Source organism: Coregonus clupeaformis, chromosome 10, assembly GCF_020615455.1.
Source record: "Coregonus clupeaformis isolate EN_2021a chromosome 10, ASM2061545v1, whole genome shotgun sequence".
NCBI lineage: Eukaryota > Metazoa > Chordata > Actinopteri > Salmoniformes > Salmonidae > Coregonus > Coregonus clupeaformis.
Window position 1 is genome coordinate 24,382,220 of NC_059201.1, and position 23,531 is coordinate 24,405,750.

Below are 23,531 nucleotides of genomic sequence, written 5' to 3' on the forward strand. Positions count from 1 at the left end.
CCAGTCTTCTCAAACAATTTCGATTCAACACTTATTATTTCCCAATTAACCTACCTTCCTTTTAACCCAGAAAGCCCTCTACAATCTATCATCCTCTATCTCTGTTTTTCCATCCAACGTTACTTTACCAGATTAACAGTTATTTTTAAATTATAGTTAAAACAAACACAACATCTATTCACAGGGAGGCCACTAATTACTATGTTACCCTAGGCCGCCATGAGTTGGTAGGACAATCCCTTTCAGATAATCCAATCATTGCAACCAGTCATCCGGGTCAACACCATCAACGTAACAGATCTGCTTCCGTCCCTCTCCTCGCCCCAAACTGGGCTCGAACCAGGCATCCTCTGAACACATCAACAACTGCCTCCCACAAAGCATCATTACCTATCGCTCCACAAAAGCCTCGGCCCTTGCAGAGCAAGAGAAACAACTACTTCCAGGTCTCAGAGCGAGCGATGTCACCTGTTGAAACGCCACTAGTGCGCACCGCTAACTAGCTAGCCATTTCACACCGGTTACACTCACCCCCCTTTGACCTCCTCCTTTATCCCAGCTACTAGTGATCCGGCTACACCAAATGTAACCCATTATCTCCCTCCCTCGAGTTCAGCGAGCCCCAGTCACTAACACCCGCAGACTAAAACATGGAAACTCTTCTATTCTTATTAGTAAATAACAAATTAAACCATTCTCAACCAACGTTCTGCATTTACCTCTATCGTAAGGCTATAAACAACTTTCACAATACTAAATTGCTGTTTTAGCCTCATGTTTGATTCAGTGTCTTTGTTAGGATGTTGGGTCAGTAACATTTCTGTAGTGAGCTCAGCTAAAAGTTTTTACATTCCTCAGTTCATGATATCTTTCTCCCTAATAAATCTTCATACGCTGCTTCTTTCCAAAAATACGCTTCTATCCCTTGTGCCCCTCCTTTTAATATTATTTTATTATCTTTGTCCACATGCTTCACTTCCCATTAAGATAATACACTCGCTCCCCTGTGTTTTGGTATTTTCCTTTGTTCCCTTATCTTATCCCAAACCTATAAAATAGCCCCCTCACTTTCCTGCACCCTATTTACCCATATGCAGTTCTAGGTCGCTAGACCACCCCCTATTTACCCCTAATCATATTCACGTTACTATTTTCTTTAATCTAGGTTTTTTGTATCTAATTCCTATACCTTATTTTCCTGTCTTTCAGTATATCTATATCATACATTATTATTGTTATGTTTCTTGTCACTGTGTAATCCACTATTGTATCTCCCCTTATCCTATACATAAATGCGACTGGTTCTCGTTCTAATCTTCGTCTTGGCATTTATTCCCTAACTCATCTTTCTTTGTCTTTCTCTTTTACTTGTCTATATCTAGACGCCTAGTTCATATCCTAACTTCTCCTACCTTCTCTGTTATTACTATTTCTTCCTAGTTCATATCCTAACTTCTCCTACCTTCTCTGTTATTACTATTTCTTACTCCCACCACTGTTTTAATAATCGTGGTTTGACTGCTATCTTTTCTCCCTATCTGCGCCCCCACCTTCAAATTTCATGTACCAATTTGTTTATTTGTGCCCATTTGTTCTTACCATTCCTATTTGTGCCTACCCATTACTGTTGCTCGTTTCGGAATAACCCTTGTGCCCCTTTCCGATAATGTTATCAATTAAGATCATGGCCACAGCTCTATTGTAATTGCTAGTCCACTATTACATTTATGTTACTATCCTTTCTGATTACACTCTAATTAATAAAACAAATACTTGCTATAGTTGACAAGCATACATTCAATTCATATCCATATTTAATTCAATATTCCAAATTACAACTCTATTCTCAGTAGTTTTAAACTATCAACTCATTAGGCAACACAAAAAATGACTCTCTTACTCCTCCCACTATTTCTGTTGAATAAGTGAGTCTTTCAATTTGAAACACGCAAACTGCTAAATCCCAGTCTTACATCACAAAATCAATACTGACTGTTCTATCAATCTAAGCAACCCATAACCATAGTTGAACTACAATCAGAAAACCTAGATTTTAGTCAGTCATGCAGAACCTATGCTTTATTGAAATGACAAGTAAATCCTCCTTTATTCCAATTATAATGGTCTGTAGTCTTAACATCTGGCGCATAACACAATTATAAGAAAATAACTTTACAGGACAAATATCTCACAAGTTCAAAGGGAATTAATTAGCCGTCAACGAGTCAAATCTACATTCATTGAAACAGATCTAGTGAGTATGCACTCACTAACTGTAAGTCGCTCTGGATAAGAGCATCTGCTAAATGACTAAAATGTAAAATGTAAAATGTAAATGTACCAAATATAATGAAACTCTAAAAGATTGGCCGAAATACAATGTGTAGACGTCATACGATCACACCCGTACACGTGACCTGTTCCTCCAACAGGATTTCTCATACCCCTCCTGGTAAACACACACACACACCTTCTGATCCCCTTCTGATCAGGACACACGCACACCTTCTGATTTTCTTCTAATCAGGACACACACACACCTTCTGATTTTCTTCTAATCAAGACACACACACACACCTTCTGATTTTCTTCTAATCAGGACACACACACCGGTTACGATGAGCAGCCTCTCATGCCGAAATGAAACTACTTTTCAACTAAGTTCCCTGTGTATTGCATCCCCTGGGCTGTATCCGCAGGATTTTTAAACATCAATTTTCAACAACATTGCATGCATGCTTAGTTCTCATTCCAACAAAAACTCTGTACTTTTCCTAAATGTAGTTCTTAATATTGGAGAGACCCCTTCCGTACCTTACCCTCAGATTCAGCTTGATCGAATCACATGGTTTATTATGCTAAAAGTAAGAACGTCGCTTACCTGTATTTAACAGTGGCCACTGAATTTTTGTGTGTGATTCGTCCAAACTTTCTCAGATGGCGAAGCACTCAACAATCTCTTCCCAGTCCTGCCGAGGTTGCCAATTATGATGTGGAAAATAATCACTATACTTTATTAAAAATCAAAGTTCTTCCAGAGTTTTTGTAGAATCAAGATTGACTTTATTACAACGGACAAAGCCAGGCTGGTCTGCAGAGTAGCCTCCCTTCTCTCTCTCTGCTCCCCGTCTATATAGTCCCATTCACATCTCTCCTAGCGCAAAACCCCTCCCTCTTGGGTTCTCCTACCATTATCTTCAGTTTCCCGCTCTCTATCGCTCCGCCCACTCCCTTCGTCTATGATGGCGGCTAAGTTTAACTTTTATTCAGTTCAAAATCAATAGTAATACAATCAATCAATCCCTTATCTTGCAAAAACACTCATGTTTAGTTTAAACTCTGTTCAACCCCAGCTCTCCCGAGCTTGACCTAAAGATTGATTGTTGGACATGACAGGTTCACACTTAATCTTACAAACATATCCAAACCTACTCCTCTTCCCTCCTGTCATGCTGTAATTACTCATGACTAGTCTAAACGCTGTTCAACTTTGGTTTCGCTCTCAGAACCTTTGTTTGAGGAGAGATGCATTAGGCAATCTGGTTTCAGTCTCTGATAAGGTAAGACAGCCATGGATTAGGTAAGAGCGAGCAATTCGACCCTAGGTCAGATCCCCATTTCACACATACACAAGCCCAGTGAAAGGAACCATTCTTAGTTCTTGCCTAGCAACAGAGACATCCGTGATTTAACTTTGTTTAGCACATAGTTCACTAAAAAATCCCCCTCAGTAACTGAACTAAATGACTATCGCCCTGTAGCACTCACCTCTGTCATCATGAAGTGCTTTGAGAGACTAGTCAAGGATCATGTCACTTCTACCTTACCTGTCACCCTAGACCCACTTCAATTTGCTTACCGCCCCAATAGATCCACAGACAATGCAATCGCCATCACACTGCACATTTGCCCTTTCCCATATGGACAAGAGGAATACCTATGAAAGAATGCTGTTCATTGACTACAGCTCAGCATTCAACACCATAGTACCCTCCAAGCTCATCATTAAGCTCAAGGCCCTGGGTCTGAACCCCACCCTGTGCAACTGGGTCCTGGACTTCCTGACGGGCCACCCCAAGGTGGTGAAGGTAGGAAACAACATCTCCACTTCGCTGATCCTCAACACTGGGGCCCCACAAGGGTGCGTGCTCAGCCCCCTCCTGTACTCCCTGTTCACCCATGACTGTGTGGCCAAGCACGCCTCTAACTCAATCATCAAGTTTGCAGACGACACAACAGTAGTAGGCTTGATTACCAACAATGACGAGACCGCTTACAGGGAGGAGGTGAGGGCTCTTGGAGTGTGGTGCCAGGAAAATAACCTCTCACTCAACATCAACAAAACAAAGGAGATGATCGTGGACTTCAGGAAACAGCAGAGGGTGCACCCCCCTATCCACATTGACGGGACCGCAGTGGAGAAGGTGGAAAGCTTCAAGTTCCTTGGCGTACACATCACAGACAAACTGTAATGTTCCACCCACGCAGACAGTGTGGTGAAGAAGACGCAACAGAACCTCTTCAACCTCAGGAGGCTGAAGAAATTCGGCTTGGCACCTAAAACCCTCACAAACTTTTACAGATGCACAATTCAGAGCATCCTGTCGGGCTGTATCACCGCCTGGTACGGCAACTGCACCGCCCACAACCGCAGGGCTCTCCAGAGGGTGGTGCGGTCTGCCGAACGCATTACCAGGGGCAAACTACCTGCCCTCCAAGACACATACAGCACCCGATGTCACAGGAAGGCCAAAAAGATCATCTGTCTGTTCACCCCGCTATCATCCAGAAGGCGAAGTCAGTACAGGTGCATCAAAGCTGGGACCGAGAGAATGAAAAACAGCTTCTATCTCAAGGCCATCAGACTGTTAAATAGCCATCACTATCACATTAGAGGCTGCTGCTGCCTATTGAAATCGCTGGCCACTTTAAGGAATGGAACACTAGTCACTTTAATAATGTTTACATATCTTGCACTACTCATCTCATATGTATATACTGCATTCTATTCTATAATATTCTACTGTATCTTAGTCCATGCCGCTCTGTCATTGCTTGTCCATATATGTATATATTCTTAAATTCCATTCCTTACTAGTTTTGTGTGTATTGGGTATATGTTGTGAAATTGTTAGATATTACTTGTTAGATATTACGGCACTGTCGGAGCTAGTAGCACAAGTATTTTGCTTTACCCGCTATAACATCTGTTAAACACGTGTATGTGACACATACGATTTGATTTGATTTTGGTGGATACTAGACTAAAATGTATAGGCTAGCTGAAGAGAGTGCTCCCAGTCTATTATCCATATGGTATGATACACTTAACACGCTTTGCCCATGCTAGTCACATCTGGTCACATTTAGTGGGATTGGCAGGCTAAAGACATGTACTGTGAACTGATCCTCTTTCATACCAACTTCCAGGGAAATGGAAAGCTAGAAGGAACATTTATGTACAGTAATGTTTACGTCTTCTAGAACCCTTTCAAATTGTTTCATAGATCACAATAATCACATAATCAATTCCATATCGCAATAGTGGTAGAGAAATGTAAGAACGTGTTGTGATGTGGGTCCAGGAAGCTGTCTGGCAGCTTTCAAACTACCCCTACTATTTTTTTTGTATGACATCCTAGAGGTTTGTGCTTTTGTTTTTATTGGCATTTAAAGATGCTCCTGAACTTTGGCGACTACTAAGTATTTCTTAAACCTGCTTTGGGCTTGATGTGTGAATGTGTAGTTCATACATGCATAATCTATCAACATAATTACTGTCATAGCTCAATTAGCCACGAAATTAGTTTGAAAGCGACTGATTTTCTGGATTCTGTGCTGCGCCATTTTCCCTGAATTATTCCCCACGTGGGCTAGCCCGCTAGCAATTAGAGTTCTAGCCAATGTGCTTTAGCCCCTCGCCATATGAATGACAGCTAGCAAGATGCACACACAGCAGAGTTATAGAGAGAGCAGTGACGTGGTGCACATATCTGCACATATGTGATGTAGTATGCAATTTTCGGGACCACTTTTGGCTCATGAGCACTACTTTCAGAACTACTGGCTAAAAAGTATACAAAAGAACCAGAGAATCTCTTTAAAGGATGGAATCACAACAAGCTACCACTGAGAAGCAGAAAAAGCAGCAAACCATGCTAAAAGAGCTGTGGAAGGGAAAAGGTGTCGGGCGACGTGTATGCTGTGAGCGAAGTCAAACGCAGGACACCGAGCTACTGGCAGACGAACTTTACTTGCACAGTAATCAAAATTACAAACAAAACCTGCAAACAGGGAGGAACAAAATACGCATACACCCGAACACTGCCGACCTCACGGAAAACAATCACACACAATAACCAATGAGAGACAGGGGGTTATAAAGGGAATACAATGTAACATAATGGGAAACAGGTGAAAACAATCAAGACAAACTAGACAAACACCGAAACATCGATCGGTGGCAGCTAGTACTCCGGGGACGACGAACGCCGAAGCCTGCCCGAGCAAGGAGGAGGAGCAGCCTCGGCTGATTCCGTGACAACAGGTTAATTTAATTAAGTCCTTACTAAGAGTATGTGGGGTCATATGACATTCTAATACTTATTTGTAGGGTTAATTTACTTTCTTGTTTGTATCCAATGTTGGCCTCTAATGTTAAGATGAATTCCCCCTGTCAGTATAAAGGAAAGAAAACACACTGTTGTAGGTCTAAATATTATTCAGTAGTAAAATGTATTTCCTCTTGTAACGTTAGGTTACAGTTTGGACATTTAAGGAAAGACAACAGAAAAACTAGAGTAGAAAAAGGCATTTAGCCAAAGCATTAGTAACCTTTCTATTCAGCAAAACAGACTGCACATGAAGAGAGAGCAAAAATCTTTGTGTGCACATACACTAAGAGCCATGAAATTAATTTATTTGTGGTTTGTGGTTCATGTGTTCTGGACCTTGAATGATGTTTCCTACTTATTTACAAAACATTTTCATCATTACATGGCTAAGGTTGATGGGGTAGCAGGCATGAGTTGAACTTTGTAAACTAGCCACTTTTTATCATGTACATTACTTCTACCAGAAAACTCTGGCTGAACTAGGACAGCTTCCAGATACTGTGCACATCTCATTAGCTACCACCAGGCTCATTATAAAACCAATTAAACGGTCCTCCTCTCATTACGAACTGTGAGGCTTAAGAGAGATTGAGGACCTGATGTAGTCCCACAGGGCCAAAGCCCAAGCAACCCTGTTTTAAATTATAAAATCATGTATAAATGGACTGCAATCAAACTCTGGGCCAGTCAAATTGTCACTATTTCCTCTGAGCTCATACATTGGACCTTGTTCACTGTGGTTGCCCCTGGTCAACCTCCTACTTTACATTGACATTTACATTTTTGTCATTTAGCAGACACTCTTATCCAGAGCGACTTACAGTTAGTGAGTGCATACATTTTCATATACAATTTCAGTATCACATGTCTTAGTGATGGACTGTGCCATCCTCGTGGTGTCCGCAATGGATTAGTCCACTGAGACAGGCGCGAATCAGACAGGTGTCTTGCACCATGAAAAAATAAAAAGTGTGACTTCTCGACCAACAGCCTATCGACCAAATAACTAAATGGGGTCAGCCCTAAACAAATCAGTATCGTTAACAGTGGCAGATAGCGAACATTGGTAGCTAGCTGACTAACATTGGCTACTCACTACTCCTAATGCCCTGCTTAATACACTGGCACAATATCTCTCTGGGCAATTTCAGTTTTATTTCCAATCAAGTTTTGAGAGTGGAACTCATACAAGCTCTGGTTTATATGAATGAAATATGGATTGTGGGAAATAGAATGGAAGCCGACTCCACTTTACGTGGGATTGTGGTAAGAGAGGCCGAGGATGAGCGGGGCGACAGGGAGGGGGGGGCAGGGAACCATGAAATAAATGAAGAGTTACAGATGCTTAACTGGATACAACTTTCTATTGAGTGACTCGTTAGGGGGATGACAGTGTCAAATCAATGGTGGACAGAGCTGGTTAAATGACAAACGAAGCTGATATAATCCCCTGACCGTGTCCCTAAATGACTCCAGCGCTGGGGCTGCTTGCCAGGCTTTGGTCTCTTTGTCACAGAGGGATTCTACTGTAGGATTCTCCCATCTCAGTCCATGAGGTGTTTTTGTCTATATTCCCCTTTGTTTATGGTGGGGAGCCCAGCCTGCAGGAGAGGGCTGCTGACTGGAAGGTGGAAGGGTTGATTAATTGGTGCTGTTTTTGAGCCCAGGGGATCCAATCACGTAATCAGTTTCTATTGATTCCTGCTGTGTCTATTGAGAGAGTGTTGTGGGCCTGCCAGTGGCTATGTGCACTGACCTGGCATGCAGGGAGATTTGCTGCAGTCCAACTTGATCTTGGTGCTGGAGATTTGTACAGTCCAGATAACCAGAATGGAGGATATATAGTTTATTATGGGCTTCTCACGTCTGCTCCCTAATGTATATCCCTCTGCTTAGTCTCCTGTCATTCTGTATTTAGATGAGTATCGTCTTTATCTGAGAAAGCATTTCCACTTCACGGTAGTTGCATAGGTTTAATCAGCCAATTGATATTATCGTGCTGAATTCTAAGCAACCATTAAACTGGAGATAGTATATCTAATGAGGATATTTTTTCTCGGTTGTCAAACTTGAAGGTCTATTATTTTTGTCTGTTAAGACTCAGGGTATATCAATTTACATGTTCAGATGTGATAACAATGTACTGTTACTGTATGAAGCAATTCAGATTTCTGACATCACCTACTAATGAGGAGGTCAGTGTTTTCTGTGTATTGATGAAAATGTGGCCACCGGACTGAAGTGGGTTGGGGAAGGGAATCCAATTCTCTGTTTGTAAGTGTGTGCCTATCCGTACACATGCTTTTAATGCGCCCCAAAAGAACGTGGTTTGAATGTCGTGCCAAAGTCAAATTAATCCTTAGAGTCTGGTTTACTTGAAAACAACCCAGAAACATGCCATCACCAGTCACAAAATGAACTAATCCTGGAGTAGGGACAAACATTACAAAGCGGAGCTAAGAGTACAGTACTCCATAGGTTTGTTTGGTCAAAACCGTCACTATTTTATTGTCAAGCATACAGATGTAATTGACCAGACCTATGTCTGTCTCTCTCTCCTCCAGATCCGAGTGGATGGGCCTCCTGAGGGTGGGGTGCAGTATGAGACCCTGACCGTGATGTCAGAAGGTAGTCCTATCCTCCGAGACATGGCCTTCTCTCTGGACCGCAACTCTCTCTACATCACATCTGACAATCAGGTGAGGAATCTCCCATTCCCTACCTTATCAGAAATGTGTAAAGGTTAACAAGATCCTTTCCTATGAGTATGAATAGAATTATGTACTGTATGTACTTTATGGGTTTAGAGTTGTGATGAAAATAATAATACATTAATTTATAATTAGCCAACATTATTTGGGCTTAGGGTTATGTGTATAATATCACAATATTACCACGAGAATCAAAAATAGTAAAGATGAATTGGAAATCAAGCAAATAGCGGAAATATTTGATATTGTGCTCTCCTACACACATTGTGGTACTACTTTTTTCATTTATCGCTCATATTATATGTAAACTCCATGTTGGGTTGTGTGTAAGATATGCAGGGCATGCTCAGACAGAAGGACAGATGCTCTAATTCTTCACCCATGTGCATCGACTATGACTAACATGCATCATACATGCCTCACACACCCCATAGAAAACCTCTAGACTACATGCATGTTATACATGCTACACACATCCCACAGAAAACCTCTAGACTACATGCATATTATACTTGCTACACACATCCCATAGAAAACCTCTAGACTTCCATACATTTTAAACTATGCTACACACTCCATAGAAAACCATTAGAGACATTTCCTTGGTTTGTAGATGTCATATGGTGTTTTCCAGTTGGGCCAGCATTACATCAGCTAGCAGAGCAGTTGTTGTTGGCAGAAGTCCTCTGGACTCATTGGGAGATAAGAGGGAACAGTGGTAATCACTTTTAACTCAAGTGATTATTCTGGCTCAGTCGCATGGCACTGTGTAATGGGATTAGATTTCAGTGCGGCCAAAAGCCCTGCTATCACTGCTACACTCACTTGTCTCCCGACTGTTGGAATGTATTTTTAAACTAAACTGAAGAACAAGGAGGCAGAGGGTGTTTGGACAATACAGGCGGCATAAATTAGTTAAATGCGTCTGGAAATAACCTATAAACATCAAGTGAAGGCACAAATAAGGTTTTTCGGTAAGGGAGAAACGGGCACAGGCATTGTACAGAAGTGTCTCTTGATACAAATCAAGGCAGCACTTCCTAGAGTGTGATGGACTTGAAGAGACAGGACATCACTTATTGATGAGCCCTGGTTGTTCAAGGAGAGACATATTCTTCCTTCAAGGAGATAGTCTCCCCATTCTGACTGTATTATGAGAACATGGATGCATGTAACCAACAAACCAGGACATGGCCATGCACTCTCTTTCTCCTAATATTGGAACCATACCGACTGCTTGTGGCTTTTGGCCCTTAAGAGCCAGGAAAGGCATAAATCCTTTCCCCCTCTCTCTCATTTCAATCAGGCCTTCCTAGAGCTTTAGAGAGGAATTCCAGGAGGAGAGGAGCTTGCTGGGCTGCTCTCTCAGATTTCCTGCTTTTCCAGCCGATCCCAGAGTAGGGGGATTTGGGGATTTCTCTGAGCCAAACAATAGAGAAATGATGTGGAATCAGGAGCGAGGCACAGACAGATTTGGCTGAGATCAGGCGACCCTCGCAGAATAACAATGAGCCTCTCTTTCTCCTGCCGAGCACAGTGCCGCACACAAGCATGTGATGCAGAGTGGAGAGGAATGGAGTGTGTGAGTGTGTGTAATAGTTTATCTGTTTGATGTCCTCAGGTTGATTATTTATTGAAGGATCCCTGCTTCACATGGAGAAGTATTGTCCGAACAGACACACTCTCTATTGAATTGTAATGGTCTACATCAGGGATGGGCAACTTTGATGGGGGTGGGGGCCACAAAAAAATTGAACTCATCATGAGGGGCCGCAGTGGCCCTCCCACCTTGCGTGCAAAACATTTTAGCTACCCCCCTCGTGACAGCAAAGAAAAAACTATTTTTTGTTCTAAAGTTAATATCCTGCAATTCTACACCTTTTGCCATGGGGTGGAGAGAAAAATGAGCAGTTTTAAAGCAAATTTCCTGAATTCTACACATTTTGCCAAAGGGTTGTTAGGTTCTGACAAACAGAGTAAAGCTCACAGACAACTAGTAAAGCTCAAACCAAGTTTATTCACCCACCGGGTCACACAGCTGCATAAAACAAAGACATGTTCACACAAGCACATATATTTATACCTTCCTCTTATGCTGAGTCTCCTCCTTGCACATCTGAACAGCCAATACATCTCTGTTGCTAGACAGGACTTTAGTGGTGACTTCTTTCTCACTTCATCTGACCTGACCTCGGCCCAAATTCCTTACTCCTCCTCAACTCATGGCTTTCCTACCTTGTCTGTTGACTGAAACCAGACTGTGGATACCTGAGATTTAACAATAACATGTTCTGACAGAATGTAAACTTTCTGCACTTCCCTTTCTCACTCAGTAGATTTCCATACCCTCAGTTCTAATATGGTAACATTTTAGAAGTTAGTACCCAACAGGGTGGAGGCAAATGTTTGCAGTTTTTAATATGATAACTGATTATCAATATTTGTATTTTTTGTTGTTAATTTATTTTAAATTGGCCATCCATGGTCTACATCATGGGGCCATAACAAGCGTTATTACAGTTAATCACTCAGAGGGAATACAACCTGTATTGGCTACAAGGCAATCTCTCAAAGTGCTACACTGTAAAATGTGAAATCCTCATCACCCGGTTTCACATTTGCTTGTTTTGTGTGTAACTTCAAAAGTCATTTTTTGGGAACGAAACATTAGATAATGAATTCTCCTCTTGATCAGTGTAATCAACCTGAAGGCAATAGCTATAACCCAGGTGAAATGTCACATCATCATAAACATACAGTACACATAGTCATTAAACAGTATAGGCTGCCTGTAGTTCTTATAGAGCAGGGCTCTCCAACCCTGTTCCTGGAGAGCTAACGTCCTGTAGGTTTTCGCTTCAACACTAATCTAGTGATCATTATTATATTAATTAGCTGATTGATAAGCTGAATCAGGTTAGTTACACCTGGGGTTGGATCGAAACCTACAGGAGGTTAGCTCTCCAGGAACAGGGTTGGAGACCCCTGTTATAGAGGCACCCATGACCCGTCTTGTCAAGGGCCAATGGCATTGGAGTAAATGCTTAATATCTGTGCTATTTGTTGAGCGTGGTCTGGTCAGGCTTTGTGTGAGCTTGTTTGGACAGGGAGGGTTATCAGTCTCTGTCTTGGCTTCCCCCTGACCCATCATTAGACCTTTTGTTATCCCTGTCAAGGGGTCAGCAGCTGTGAAAACAACAGGTCAGGGAGGAGAGGAGAGCAACCTCTAGCCATGTCCATCAGTGCCCTTTGTCCTCCCACCCACCTTCACCCAGCAGATCTATGGGTCAGATAATAAGCTGATGGTTGATGGATATGGTCAGTTGCATTCACATTTAACAGTAATTGATAGAGACAACTTTTAGAGGCAGAGGAGAAATCACATTATTGCAGACAAAGCATTGTTGTGCTTTTAGTGTGTTTTCATTGGAGAAGAGAACACAAATCCCTATAATCTGAAAACATGTTAAATTCCAGATAAATCTGAATGAAAGTGGTAAAGTGATAGTAGACTGATACGATAAGCCTTACTTTCATAAGCATTACATGTGCCTAGCATCGCTGTAAGGGGCCGATTCAGACTTAGGAAATGCAAGCCTTTCCTACGTACTTTTCAGTATTTGAAATTCAGTCGCGTAACGCGCTCTGCAGGTGTGGCTTCCTTCCACACTCTGAATACACTCCTACTTGCTGGCCAACAGATTTTCTAGTGGAGTTTTCATTCAATAAGGTTTTCAGTACATTTATCTTAAGTCATCCCTTTAGATACGGTGTACTGTATCATTGTATATGTATATTTGTGTATTGTCTAAAAACCAAAATAAAATGATACAATAAATAAATAAATAAATACTGTATGACATTTAGTTAGAATTTTGTCGACAGATTCACTAGAATATATTGAGAGAACGGGTTCCGAATATTAGGGATCAATTAAATAAATCCATCTAAATATATGCATATTCATCGCCATTTCAACACCAATTGGTAGATTTAAAAATACTCTGATCTTGTAGATTATTTAGCTTTAGGAAAGTATTTATGGATCATAAAAAACTGGTTTGGAGAGCCTTTACGTACGAATGAACGAAAAAGGTGGTTTGATTCATTCAGAAAAGTGCCACATTAGTTCTTCAACCCATGGTAATTTTGAAAGATTAGTGTACATAGAATTATAATAGGGAGAATAGTGTACCATAGTAGCCTGTACCCTCGTCTATTGCCTGCACTAACCATGGAACTGTGTGATGACACGGCCAAGTATTGCGCCATACATCAGGTTCAAACCGTTACAGCTTGGTCTGCGCTTCGCTCCAAAACGATTTAATTAGCTTACATGTCTTTAAAATATATATATATTATCAGCTGTTACCAATGATCCTCAGCAACAACAACACGGCCTTGACGGCGTTTACAGAGGAAGCAACTTAAGGTAAACAAAACAATGTAATTAAATGGAATGATAATGTAGGCTATACCAACTGAAGGGAATTAACAGTAAATTGGCAGTTGAATATGTGTTGTTATTAGGCCTACTGACAATCGATACTGACAGTGGTTAATATTTAACATGATAGATATAGGAAACAGAGAAAGTCAGGGTAGCCTATAATGAAGACATTCAAGAGTGCCAATCCCTGCAGGTTAAAAGCCATACAATTTAAAATCTGCATAATGGCACAGCATTTCATAAACTTTACTGTGGGAAAATTTATATTTTGATATGCTTCCGTTTGCTGCCATATGACTGGTTTCACATTTGTCATTTAAATTTACAAGTCCCTTATCCAAACGGATTACTCATTTACCTAGCTCTTATCAATAGCTCTTTTCAAGTTGTAAATTACAGTGCATAGAAATAACACCATTCTCCATCAGAAAAAATAAGTATATGGTTTTTTCACTTGGAACCGGTAGGTTCGCTAGACCTTATTCATGGTTTCCTCACGCGTAAAGTGTCAGTGTTGCTGTAGGTGGGTGTGGTGGTGGAATCAGGCGCAGGACGCAGAAAATAAGTCCAAAAGACTTTAGTGAATGCACAAACTCAAGCACGATGAAATGCCCTGAGGCGAGAACTCCGCACGCAGGCGAAAACAAAACGGGCGCACTAAACATGTGCGACAAAACACTCCTACACATAGGAGAACAGCTCAACCGAGCAAACAGTATACGAACTAGCAAAACGCACGACAGTGAAAACAATCACACACAACACCTGACAAACACAACGAGAACTTATAGGACACTAATGACACTAAACGATAACAGGTGTACAATACCAGACCAGGCCAAACGAACATAGAAACATACAACGGTGGCAGCTAGTATTCCGGAGACGACGAACGCCGAAGCCTGCCCGAGCCAGGAAGAGAGGCAGCCTCGGCCGAAACCGTGACAGTACCCCCCCCTTGACGCGCGGCTCCAGACGTGCGCCAACTCCGGCCTCGGGGACGACCAGGAGGACGCGGAGCAGGGTGCGTCGGGTGACCATGATGGAATTCCGTCAGGAGAGACGGGTCCAAAATGTCTCTCCTCGGCACCCAGCACCGTTCCTCCGGGCCGTACCCCTCCCACTCCACTAGATATTGGAGACCCCCCATCCGACGTCTCGAATCCAAGATGGACCGCACGGAGTACGCCGGTGCCCCCTCGATGTCCAATGGGGGCGGAGGAGTCTCCCTGATCTCATTTTCTTGGAGTGGGCCAGCTACCACCGGCCTGAGAAGAGACACATGGAACGAGGGGTTAATACTTTTATACTCAACAGGTAGTTGTAATCTGTAACACACCTCGTTCAATCTTCTCAGGACTTTAAATGGCCCTACAAACCGCCCGACCCAGTTTCCGACAGGGCAGGCGGAGGGGCAGGTTTCTGGTAGAGAGCCAGACTCGATCACCAGGTGCGTACACCGGTCCCTCACTGCGGTGGAGATCGGCGCTCGCCTTTTGACGACGGAGGGCCCGCTGCAGGTGGACGTGTGCAGCGTTCCATGTCTCCTCCGAGCGCCGCACCCACTCATCCACCGCAGGAGCCTCGATCTGGCTCTGCTGCCAAGGTGCCAGAACCGGCTGGTAACCTAACACACATTGGAAAGGGGGTTAGGTTAGTGGAGGAATGGCGTAGGGGAATTCTGGGCCATTTCGGCCCAGGGAACGTACCTTGCCCATTCCTCCGGCCGGTCCTGGCAGTATGTTCTAAGAAACCTACCCACATCCTGGTTCACACGTTCCACCTGCCCATTACTCTCCGGATGGTAACCCGAGGTGAGGCTCACCGAGACCCCCAACCGCTCCATAAAAGCTCTCCAGACTCTGGAGGTAAATTGGGGACCTCGATCAGACACAATATCCTCGGGTACCCCGTAGTGCCGGAACACATGGGTGAATAGCGCTTCGACGGTCTGCAGGGCAGTAGGAAGGCCCGGCATAGGGAGCAAACGACAGGCCTTAGAAAACCGGTCCACAACGACCAGTATAGTGGTATTCCCCTGTGAAGGAGGAAGGTCAGTGATGAAATCCACCGAGAGGTGAGACCATGGTCGTTGTGGAACGGGCAGGGGTAGTAACTTACCCCTAGGCAGATGTCTAGGCGCCTTACACTGGGCGCACACCGAGCAGGAGGAAACATAAACCCTCACATCCCTCGCCAACGTGGGCCACCAGTACTTAGCACTAAGGCAGTGCACTGTCCGGCCGATACCAGGGTGTCCAGAGGAGGGTGACGTGTGAGCCCAATAGATCAATCGATCCCGAACCTCGAGCGGAACGTACCTCCGACCCTCCGGGCATTGAGGTGGACTAGGGTCGGTGCGTAACGCCCGATCGAGTTCAGCATCGACCTCCCACACTACCGGTGCCACCAGACAAGACTCCGGTAGTATGGGAGTGGGCTCCACGGACCTCTCCTCCGTGTCATACTGCCGAGACAGTGCGTCTGCCTTACCGTTCTGTGACCCAGGGATGTACGTGATCTTAAATGTGAACCGGGTCAAAAACATATTCCACCTCGCCTGGCGAGGGTTCAGTCTCCTCGCTGCTCGGATGTACTCCAGGTTACGGTGGTCCGTCAAAATGAGGAAAGGCTGTTGAGCCCCCTCAAGCCAGTGCCTCCACACCTTTAGGGCCTGTACCACGGCTAACAGCTCCCTGTCCCCTACGTCATAATTTCGCTCCGCCGGACTGAGCTTCTTGGAATAAAAAGCACAGGGGCGGAGTTTAGGTGGCGTGCCGGACCGTTGCGATAGCACGGCTCCTATACCGGCCTCTGACGCGTCCACCTCTACCTGAAATGGTAAAGAGGGATCCGGATGCGCCAGCACCGGAGCCGAGGTAAACAGGTCCTTCAGCCTCCCAAACGCCCTGTCCGCCTCGGCTGACCACTGCAGACGCACCGGACCCCCCTTCAAAAGAGACGTTATGGGAGCTGCCACCTGTCCAAAACCCCGGATAAACCTCCGGTAGTAATTCGCAAACCCCAAAAACTGCTGCACCTCCTTCACAGTGGTTGGCGTTTGCCAATTACGCACAGCTGACACCCGGTCTACCTCCATCTTCACCCCTGACGCAGACAACTGATAACCCAAAAAGGAGACCGACTCCTGGAAAAACAGACACTTCTCTGCCTAGACATACAGGACGTGCTCCAACAGCCTCCGCAACACTCGGCGCACCAGGGCCACATGCTCGACTCGGGTAGACGAGTACACGAGAATGTCATCTATGTACACGACCACCCCCTGCCCCTGCATGTCCCTGAAGATCTCATCCACGAATGATTGGAAAACTGAAGGAGCGTTCATCAACCCGTATGGCATGACAAGATACTCGTAATGGCCCGAGGTGGTACTAAAGGCTGTCTTCCATTCATCGCCCCCCTAATGCGCACCAAGTTGTACGCGCTCCTGAGATCTAATTTAGTGAAGAAACGCGCCCCGTGCAATGACTCCGTCATGGTCGCAATCAGCGGGAGTGGATAACTGTACTTCACCGTGATCTGATTGAGACCACGGTAATCAATGCACGGGCGTAACCCACCATCCTTTTTCTTCACAAAAAAGAAACTCGAGGACGCAGGGGAAGTGGAGGGGCCGTATGTATCCTTGTCTCAGAGATTCGTCTATGTAAGTCTCCATAGCTCTCTTCTCCTCCTGAGACAGAGGATACACATGGCTCCGTGGGAGCGCAGCTCCTGCCTGGAGGTCTATCGCACAATCTCCCTGCCTATGGGGGAGGCAACTGCGTCGCCCTCGACTTACTGAACACAATAGCCAAATCCCCATACTCAGGGGGAACGTGCAATGCGGGCACCTGGTTTGGACTCTCCACCGAGGTAGCCCCTACGGAAACGCCTAAACATCGACCCACACATTGGGCAGACCACTCCATCAGAGCCCTCTCCTGCCACGAAATAGACGGGTTATGGGTACTCAACCAGGGCATGCCCAGCACCACCGGATACGCAGGCGAGTCGATCAGAAATAGCTGGATCATCTCCTGATGACCCCCCTGCGCACACATCCTAAGTGGCGCTGTGACCTCCCTGATCAAGCCCGCACCCAACGGACGGCTATCTAGGGCATGAACGGGGAAGGGGACGTCAAAAGGGAGAAGGGGAATCCCTAAGGCTAAACAAAATTTCTTATCAACAAAATTCCCAGCCGCGCCTGAATCTACCAGCGCCTTATGCTGGGAATGAGGTGCTACCTGTGGAAAACGCACAGGTATACAGAAGTGTGCAACAGAGAGCTCTGGGTGAGTGGGGCGCCTACTCACCTGGAAGGACTCCCCAGTGCGGGGCCTGTCGTCTTCTCCCCTAGGAGGCCATCCCCAGCACCTAGCCGTGGTGTGTCCTCCCCGACCACAGTTGGTGCAGGAGATGGACCCCTCGTACTCCGACCCCTCCTCTCTCTAGCGCCAGCGCCCCCGAGCTCCATGGGGCACGGCTCGGAGGCGCTGGAGGGTGAAATGGATGGACCCCCCTCGGGACGTCCGCGGGTAGCTAGCAGGGTATCCAGCCTGATGGACATGTCGACTAACTGGTCGAACGAGAGGCTGGTGTCCCGACAGGCCAGCTCCCTACGGACGTCCTCACGTAGACTACAGCGGTAGTGATCGATGAGGGCCCGCTCATTCCACCCTGCATCCGCCGCTAGAGTACGGAATTCCAACGCGAACTCCTGGGCACTCCTCTTCCCCTGCCGGAGGCAAAACAGACGCTCCCCCGCCGCTTTCCCCTCCGGGGGATGGTCAAACACCGCCCTGAAGCGGCGGGAGAACTCAGCATACGTGATGGTGGTAGCGTCTATTCTCCTCCACTCGGCGTTGGCCCATTCTAACGCCTTGCCGGAAAGGCAGGAGATCAGGGCGGACACGCTCTCGTGTCCCGAGGGCGCCGGGTGCACGGTGGCCAGGTAAAGTTCCACCTGGAGAAGGAAGCCCTGACACCCGGCAGCGGTCCCATCGTAGGCCCTCGGGAGCGAGAGTCGAACTCCTCTGGGTTCCGGAGCGGGAATGGGCTGACTTGCCGATGGTGAGGGCAGGGAAGATGGCGTTGGTGGTGTCCCTCGGGTCTCCCAGCGTTGGAGGGTGGTGATCACCTCCTGCAGGGCGGACCCCATCCGCAGGATCTGGTCATTCTGCTCCCGGACCCTGTCCTCCAACGTCTCCTGTGCTGCTGCGGCTCCTGCTGATTCCATTCGAAATGGTGTGTGATTCTGTCAGTGTTGCTGTAGGTGGGTGTGGTGGTGGAATCAGGCGCAGGACGCAGAAAATAAGTCCAAAAGACTTTAGTGAATGCACAAACTCAAGCACGATGAAATGCCCTGAGGCGAGAACTCCGCACGCAGGCGAAAACAAACGGGCGCACTAAACATGTGCGACAAAACACTCCTACACATAGGAGAACAGCTCAACCGAGCAAACAGTATACGAACTAGCAAAACGCACGACAGTGAAAACAATCACACACAACACCTGACAAACACAACGAGAACTTATAGGACACTAATGACACTAAACGATAACAGGTGTACAATACCAGACCAGACCAAACGAACATAGAAACATACAACGGTGGCAGCTAGTATTCCGGAGACGACGAACGCCGAAGCCTGCCCGAGCCAGGAAGAGAGGCAGCCTCGGCCGAAACCGTGACATAAAGGTGGTGGAATTAAGTCAAGGTCAGAATATGGAGTATCTGTAGACACATCTCAGCAACACCTTAATTTATTCGAGCTTCACGTGAATGATTAGCGGGTAAATAGCATGCTATTCACATTTATTTTATTTTATTTTACCTTTATTTATTCAGGTTAGTCTCATTTAAGAGATACTTGGTCTAACCAAGACAGCAGCAGGGGGGAACAATGTTTGAGACAAATATCAGACATACTGTAACAACTTACAGACATAGACACACCATTAAAAACAAATTGGGATGTAGACACATACATTTCAATTACAGAAACATACAAGCGTCAAAGATAAATACATCTATCATATGTACCACCGCATCAAGTCCTAATGACAATCACATTCCTCACATTCCTATATTCCTGATATCTCCAGGAGTATAATTTTTGTCTTTATCTGTTGTCTAGTACTGTCTTTTTGCTAGATAGGGTCATCTACTTTAAGTGCTGTCTGTCTTCCCAGTAGCCTACTTGGTATGTGAACCACTGACTGCTATTAACTTGCAGATGATTGTTGACACATCACCCAGGATTAAGGGGCAGGGCAATTTGTGACTGTTGTTGTTTTAGTAATCAGTGGCTGTATTGGAGGGGGAGTGGTTTCTCCTCTCCTAGGCAATCAGCAATTAGTACCGGGAGGTGTACTCTTCACCTTTGCAAGGGAATGAGATATTAGTATTAGTCGCAAAACTAAGACCGTCGCCGAAACAAAGATGGTCCTGCCGAGATGTTCGAGGAAGGAAAGAGAGGAAGGCTCCACACCAGAGCGGAGCGTGCTCAATTTGACTGGAGAGCAGAGCGAGTTTCCAACAGGCTGGAGTATCCGCCTTCTCACCTGCTCCAATTTTGCTCCAGTAGCGCTCCAGTAGCGCTCACTTCACTTCCCGAGCTCAGGGCATGCCCGTCCCAGCATGCATTTGTAGGCTACTTGTGTTAGCCCTTTGCTTTAGTTACCGTCATGGAGTTTGTTAAATATTTTCATAAAGAAACTGATAAAACACACAGGTGCAAAATCAAGGTGACTTACAAAGATGAGGAGGACCAACAGCAAGAGCGGGAGTGCGGTGATGTAGTGTCCACAACTACAGTGGCATGCGAAAGTATTCACCCCCTTTGGCATTTTTCCTATTTTGTTGCCTTACAACCTGGAATTAAAATGGATTTTTTGGGGGGTTTGTAACATTTGATTTACACAACGTGCCTACCACTTTGAAGATGCAAAAAAAAAAAAATGGTGAAACAAACAAGAAATAAGACAAAAAAACTGAACATGAGCGTGCGTAACTATTCACCCCCGAAAGTCAATACTTTGTAGAGCCACCCTTTGCAGCAATTACAGCTGCAAGTCTCTTGGGGTATGTCTCTATAAGCTTGGCACATCTATCCACTGGGATTTTTGCCCATTCTTCAAGGCAAAACTGCTCCAGCTCCTTCAAGTTGGATAGATTCCGCTGGTGCAATCTTTAAGTCATACCACAGATTCTCAATTGGATTGAGGTCTGAGCTTTTACTAGGCCATTCCAAGACATTTAAATGTTTCCCCTTAAACCACTCAAGTGTTGCTTTAACAGTATGCTTAGGGTCATTGTCCGGCTGGAAGGTGAACCTCCATCCCAGTCTCAAATCTCTGGAAGACTGAAACAGGTTTCCCTGAAGAATTTCCCTGTATTTAGCGCCATCCATCATTCCTTCAATTCTGACCAGTTTCCCAGTCCCTGCCGATGAAAAACATCCCCACAGCATGATGCTGCCACCACCATGCTTCACTGTGAGGATGGTGTTCTCGGGGTGGTGAGAGGTGTTGGGTTTGCGCCAGAAATAGCGTTTTCCTTGATGGCCAAAAAGTTCAATTTTAGTCTCATCTGACCAGAGTACCTTCTTCCATATGTTTGGGGAGTCTCCTACAAGCCTTTTGGTGAACACCAAATGTGTTTGCTTATTTCTTTCTTGAAGCAATGGCTTTTTTCTGGCAACTCTTCCGTAAAGCCCAGCTCTGTGGAGTGTAAGGCCTAAAGTGGTCCTATGGACAGATACTCCAATCTCTGCTGTGGAGCTTTGCAGCTCCTTCAGGGTTTTCTTTGGTCTCTTTGTTGCCTCTCTGATTAATGCCCTCCTTGCCTGGTCCGTGAGTTTTGGTGGGCGGCCCTCTCTTGGCAGGTTTGTTGTGGTGCCATATTCTTTCCATTTTAAAATAATGGATTTAATGGTGCTCCGTGGGATGTTCAAAGTTTTGGCAATTTTTTAACCCAACCCTGATCTGTACCTTCCACAACTTTGTCCCTGACCTGTTTGGAGAGCTCCTTGGTCTTCATGGTGCCGCTTGCTTGGTGTTGCCCCTTGCTTAGCGGTGTTGCAGACTCTGGGGCCTTTCAGAACAGGTGTATATATACTGAGATCATGAGACACTTAGATTGCACACAGGTGGACTTTATTTAACAAATTATGTGACTTCTGAAGGTAATTGGTTGCACCAGATCTTATTTAGGGGCTTCATAGCATTCCGTTATTTATTTTTTCAATTCACTTCACCAATTAGAACTATTTTGTGTATATCCATTTCATGAAATCCAAATAAATATCCATTTAAATTACAGGTTGTAATGCAACAAAATAGGAAAAACGCCAAGGGGATGAATACGTTTGAAAGGCACTGTAAGTCTTGGAATCGGAAAAGACACCGAAAGCATGATGGTGTACTACGTGCACATGCTAACAGAAAGAAATGAGGTGGGTAGCTAGCTAAGTGTGTCATTGTAGCAAAGTATTTAAGTTTAGTTAATTTTCGTTCTATTATCTATACAATAAGCTATCATTGATTTTGGCCCAATTGGCTGACATATTACCTATTTCAAGGAGCTTTCCGTTTTGATAGGGTTATTTTCCTAAAAACCTTTAGTCCTACCTATAGAAAAATAAAAAACAACTCTACATCCATGCCCAGCATGGCAAGAGTGGCCCAAAGGGTGTTTAGCATCCTCAGTGGCAATACAAGCGCATTCCGCTTCTGGCCTGCTCTCCGGGCATGAGCCTGAAGCCACAGACTCTGGCCAAACTCATGTTTCTAAAAGTGAATTAAAAGGCACTGAGCCTAATAAGGCATTTTTCGTAAAATGTGTATTTAATTCTAAGTAAGTCACAGCCTATATGCACAATTTATAGACTATAATGGTTTAATACAATGAACTGTTGTTTAAATGCTGAGCGCACTCGCAAATGCTTCACAATTTATTTATTTGTAGGCTATAGGCTATAATTGAAGTAATAGGCTAATAATTCATTTTCGTTCCTTCTTAGGCTACCTGTTTAGAGTGTTTATATGCTGTTTAATACGACATGTAGCCTATTTGAAATAAATGATGAATGCTTCTTACAGTCACTTTTTCATGTTGTTTATTGAAATGTGTTTGGTTCCAATACTTCAAAACCAAAGGTAGGTCCAGGTAGTAACAAAAATAGATGGGTGTTGGTTCAATGGGGATTTTAATGAATGGAGCATATTTGGAGCAGCAGTCTTTTTTCCTCTGAGCGAGGAGTGTTTTTTAGTGGTGTGGTTGGAAAGGAAGTGGAGGAAAAATTCCGCTCAACTCCACTCAACTCCGCTCAACTCCGCTCACATACTCTGTTCCACACCACTCTCTCACTTTAGTATCTTACCTAGTTATTTTCAGATCTCATTTTGCTATTTTTTAGCTATGGCAACTATGTGTGTGTTTTCTATACCTGTTCGCTCCTTTCCATGTAGGCTTTACAGACGCTCCCCATCCCTTGGCTGCAACTCTTCCAATTTAGTGTACCCATGTGGAATTCCTGGTCTCTGGCAACGTTTGGAACGGTCAAGAACGCCGAGTTCATCTCAGCCTATGCAGCCCTTCAGTCCCTTGACTTTTTGGCCCTGACGGAGACATTGATCACCCCAGAGAACACTGCTACTCCAGCTGCTCTCTCTTCATTTGACTACGTTTTCTTTCATAGTCCGAGAGCATCTGGTCATCGCGTTGGTGGCACAGGGCTACTAA

At 44.8% G+C, this 23,531-nt stretch overlaps 1 protein-coding gene across 1 annotated transcript in view; it reads left to right on the forward strand.

Annotated features, from left to right (window-relative positions):
• The window catches only part of LOC121575791 (plexin-A2-like), a 105,163-nt gene that overhangs the window by 49,962 nt on the left and 31,670 nt on the right, over positions 1 to 23,531 (forward strand). Inside the window, exon 4 of the mRNA XM_045222901.1 lies at positions 9,179 to 9,313. Coding sequence (XP_045078836.1) covers positions 9,179 to 9,313 — 135 coding nt within the window. The remainder of the gene's footprint in view (positions 1 to 9,178; positions 9,314 to 23,531) is intronic.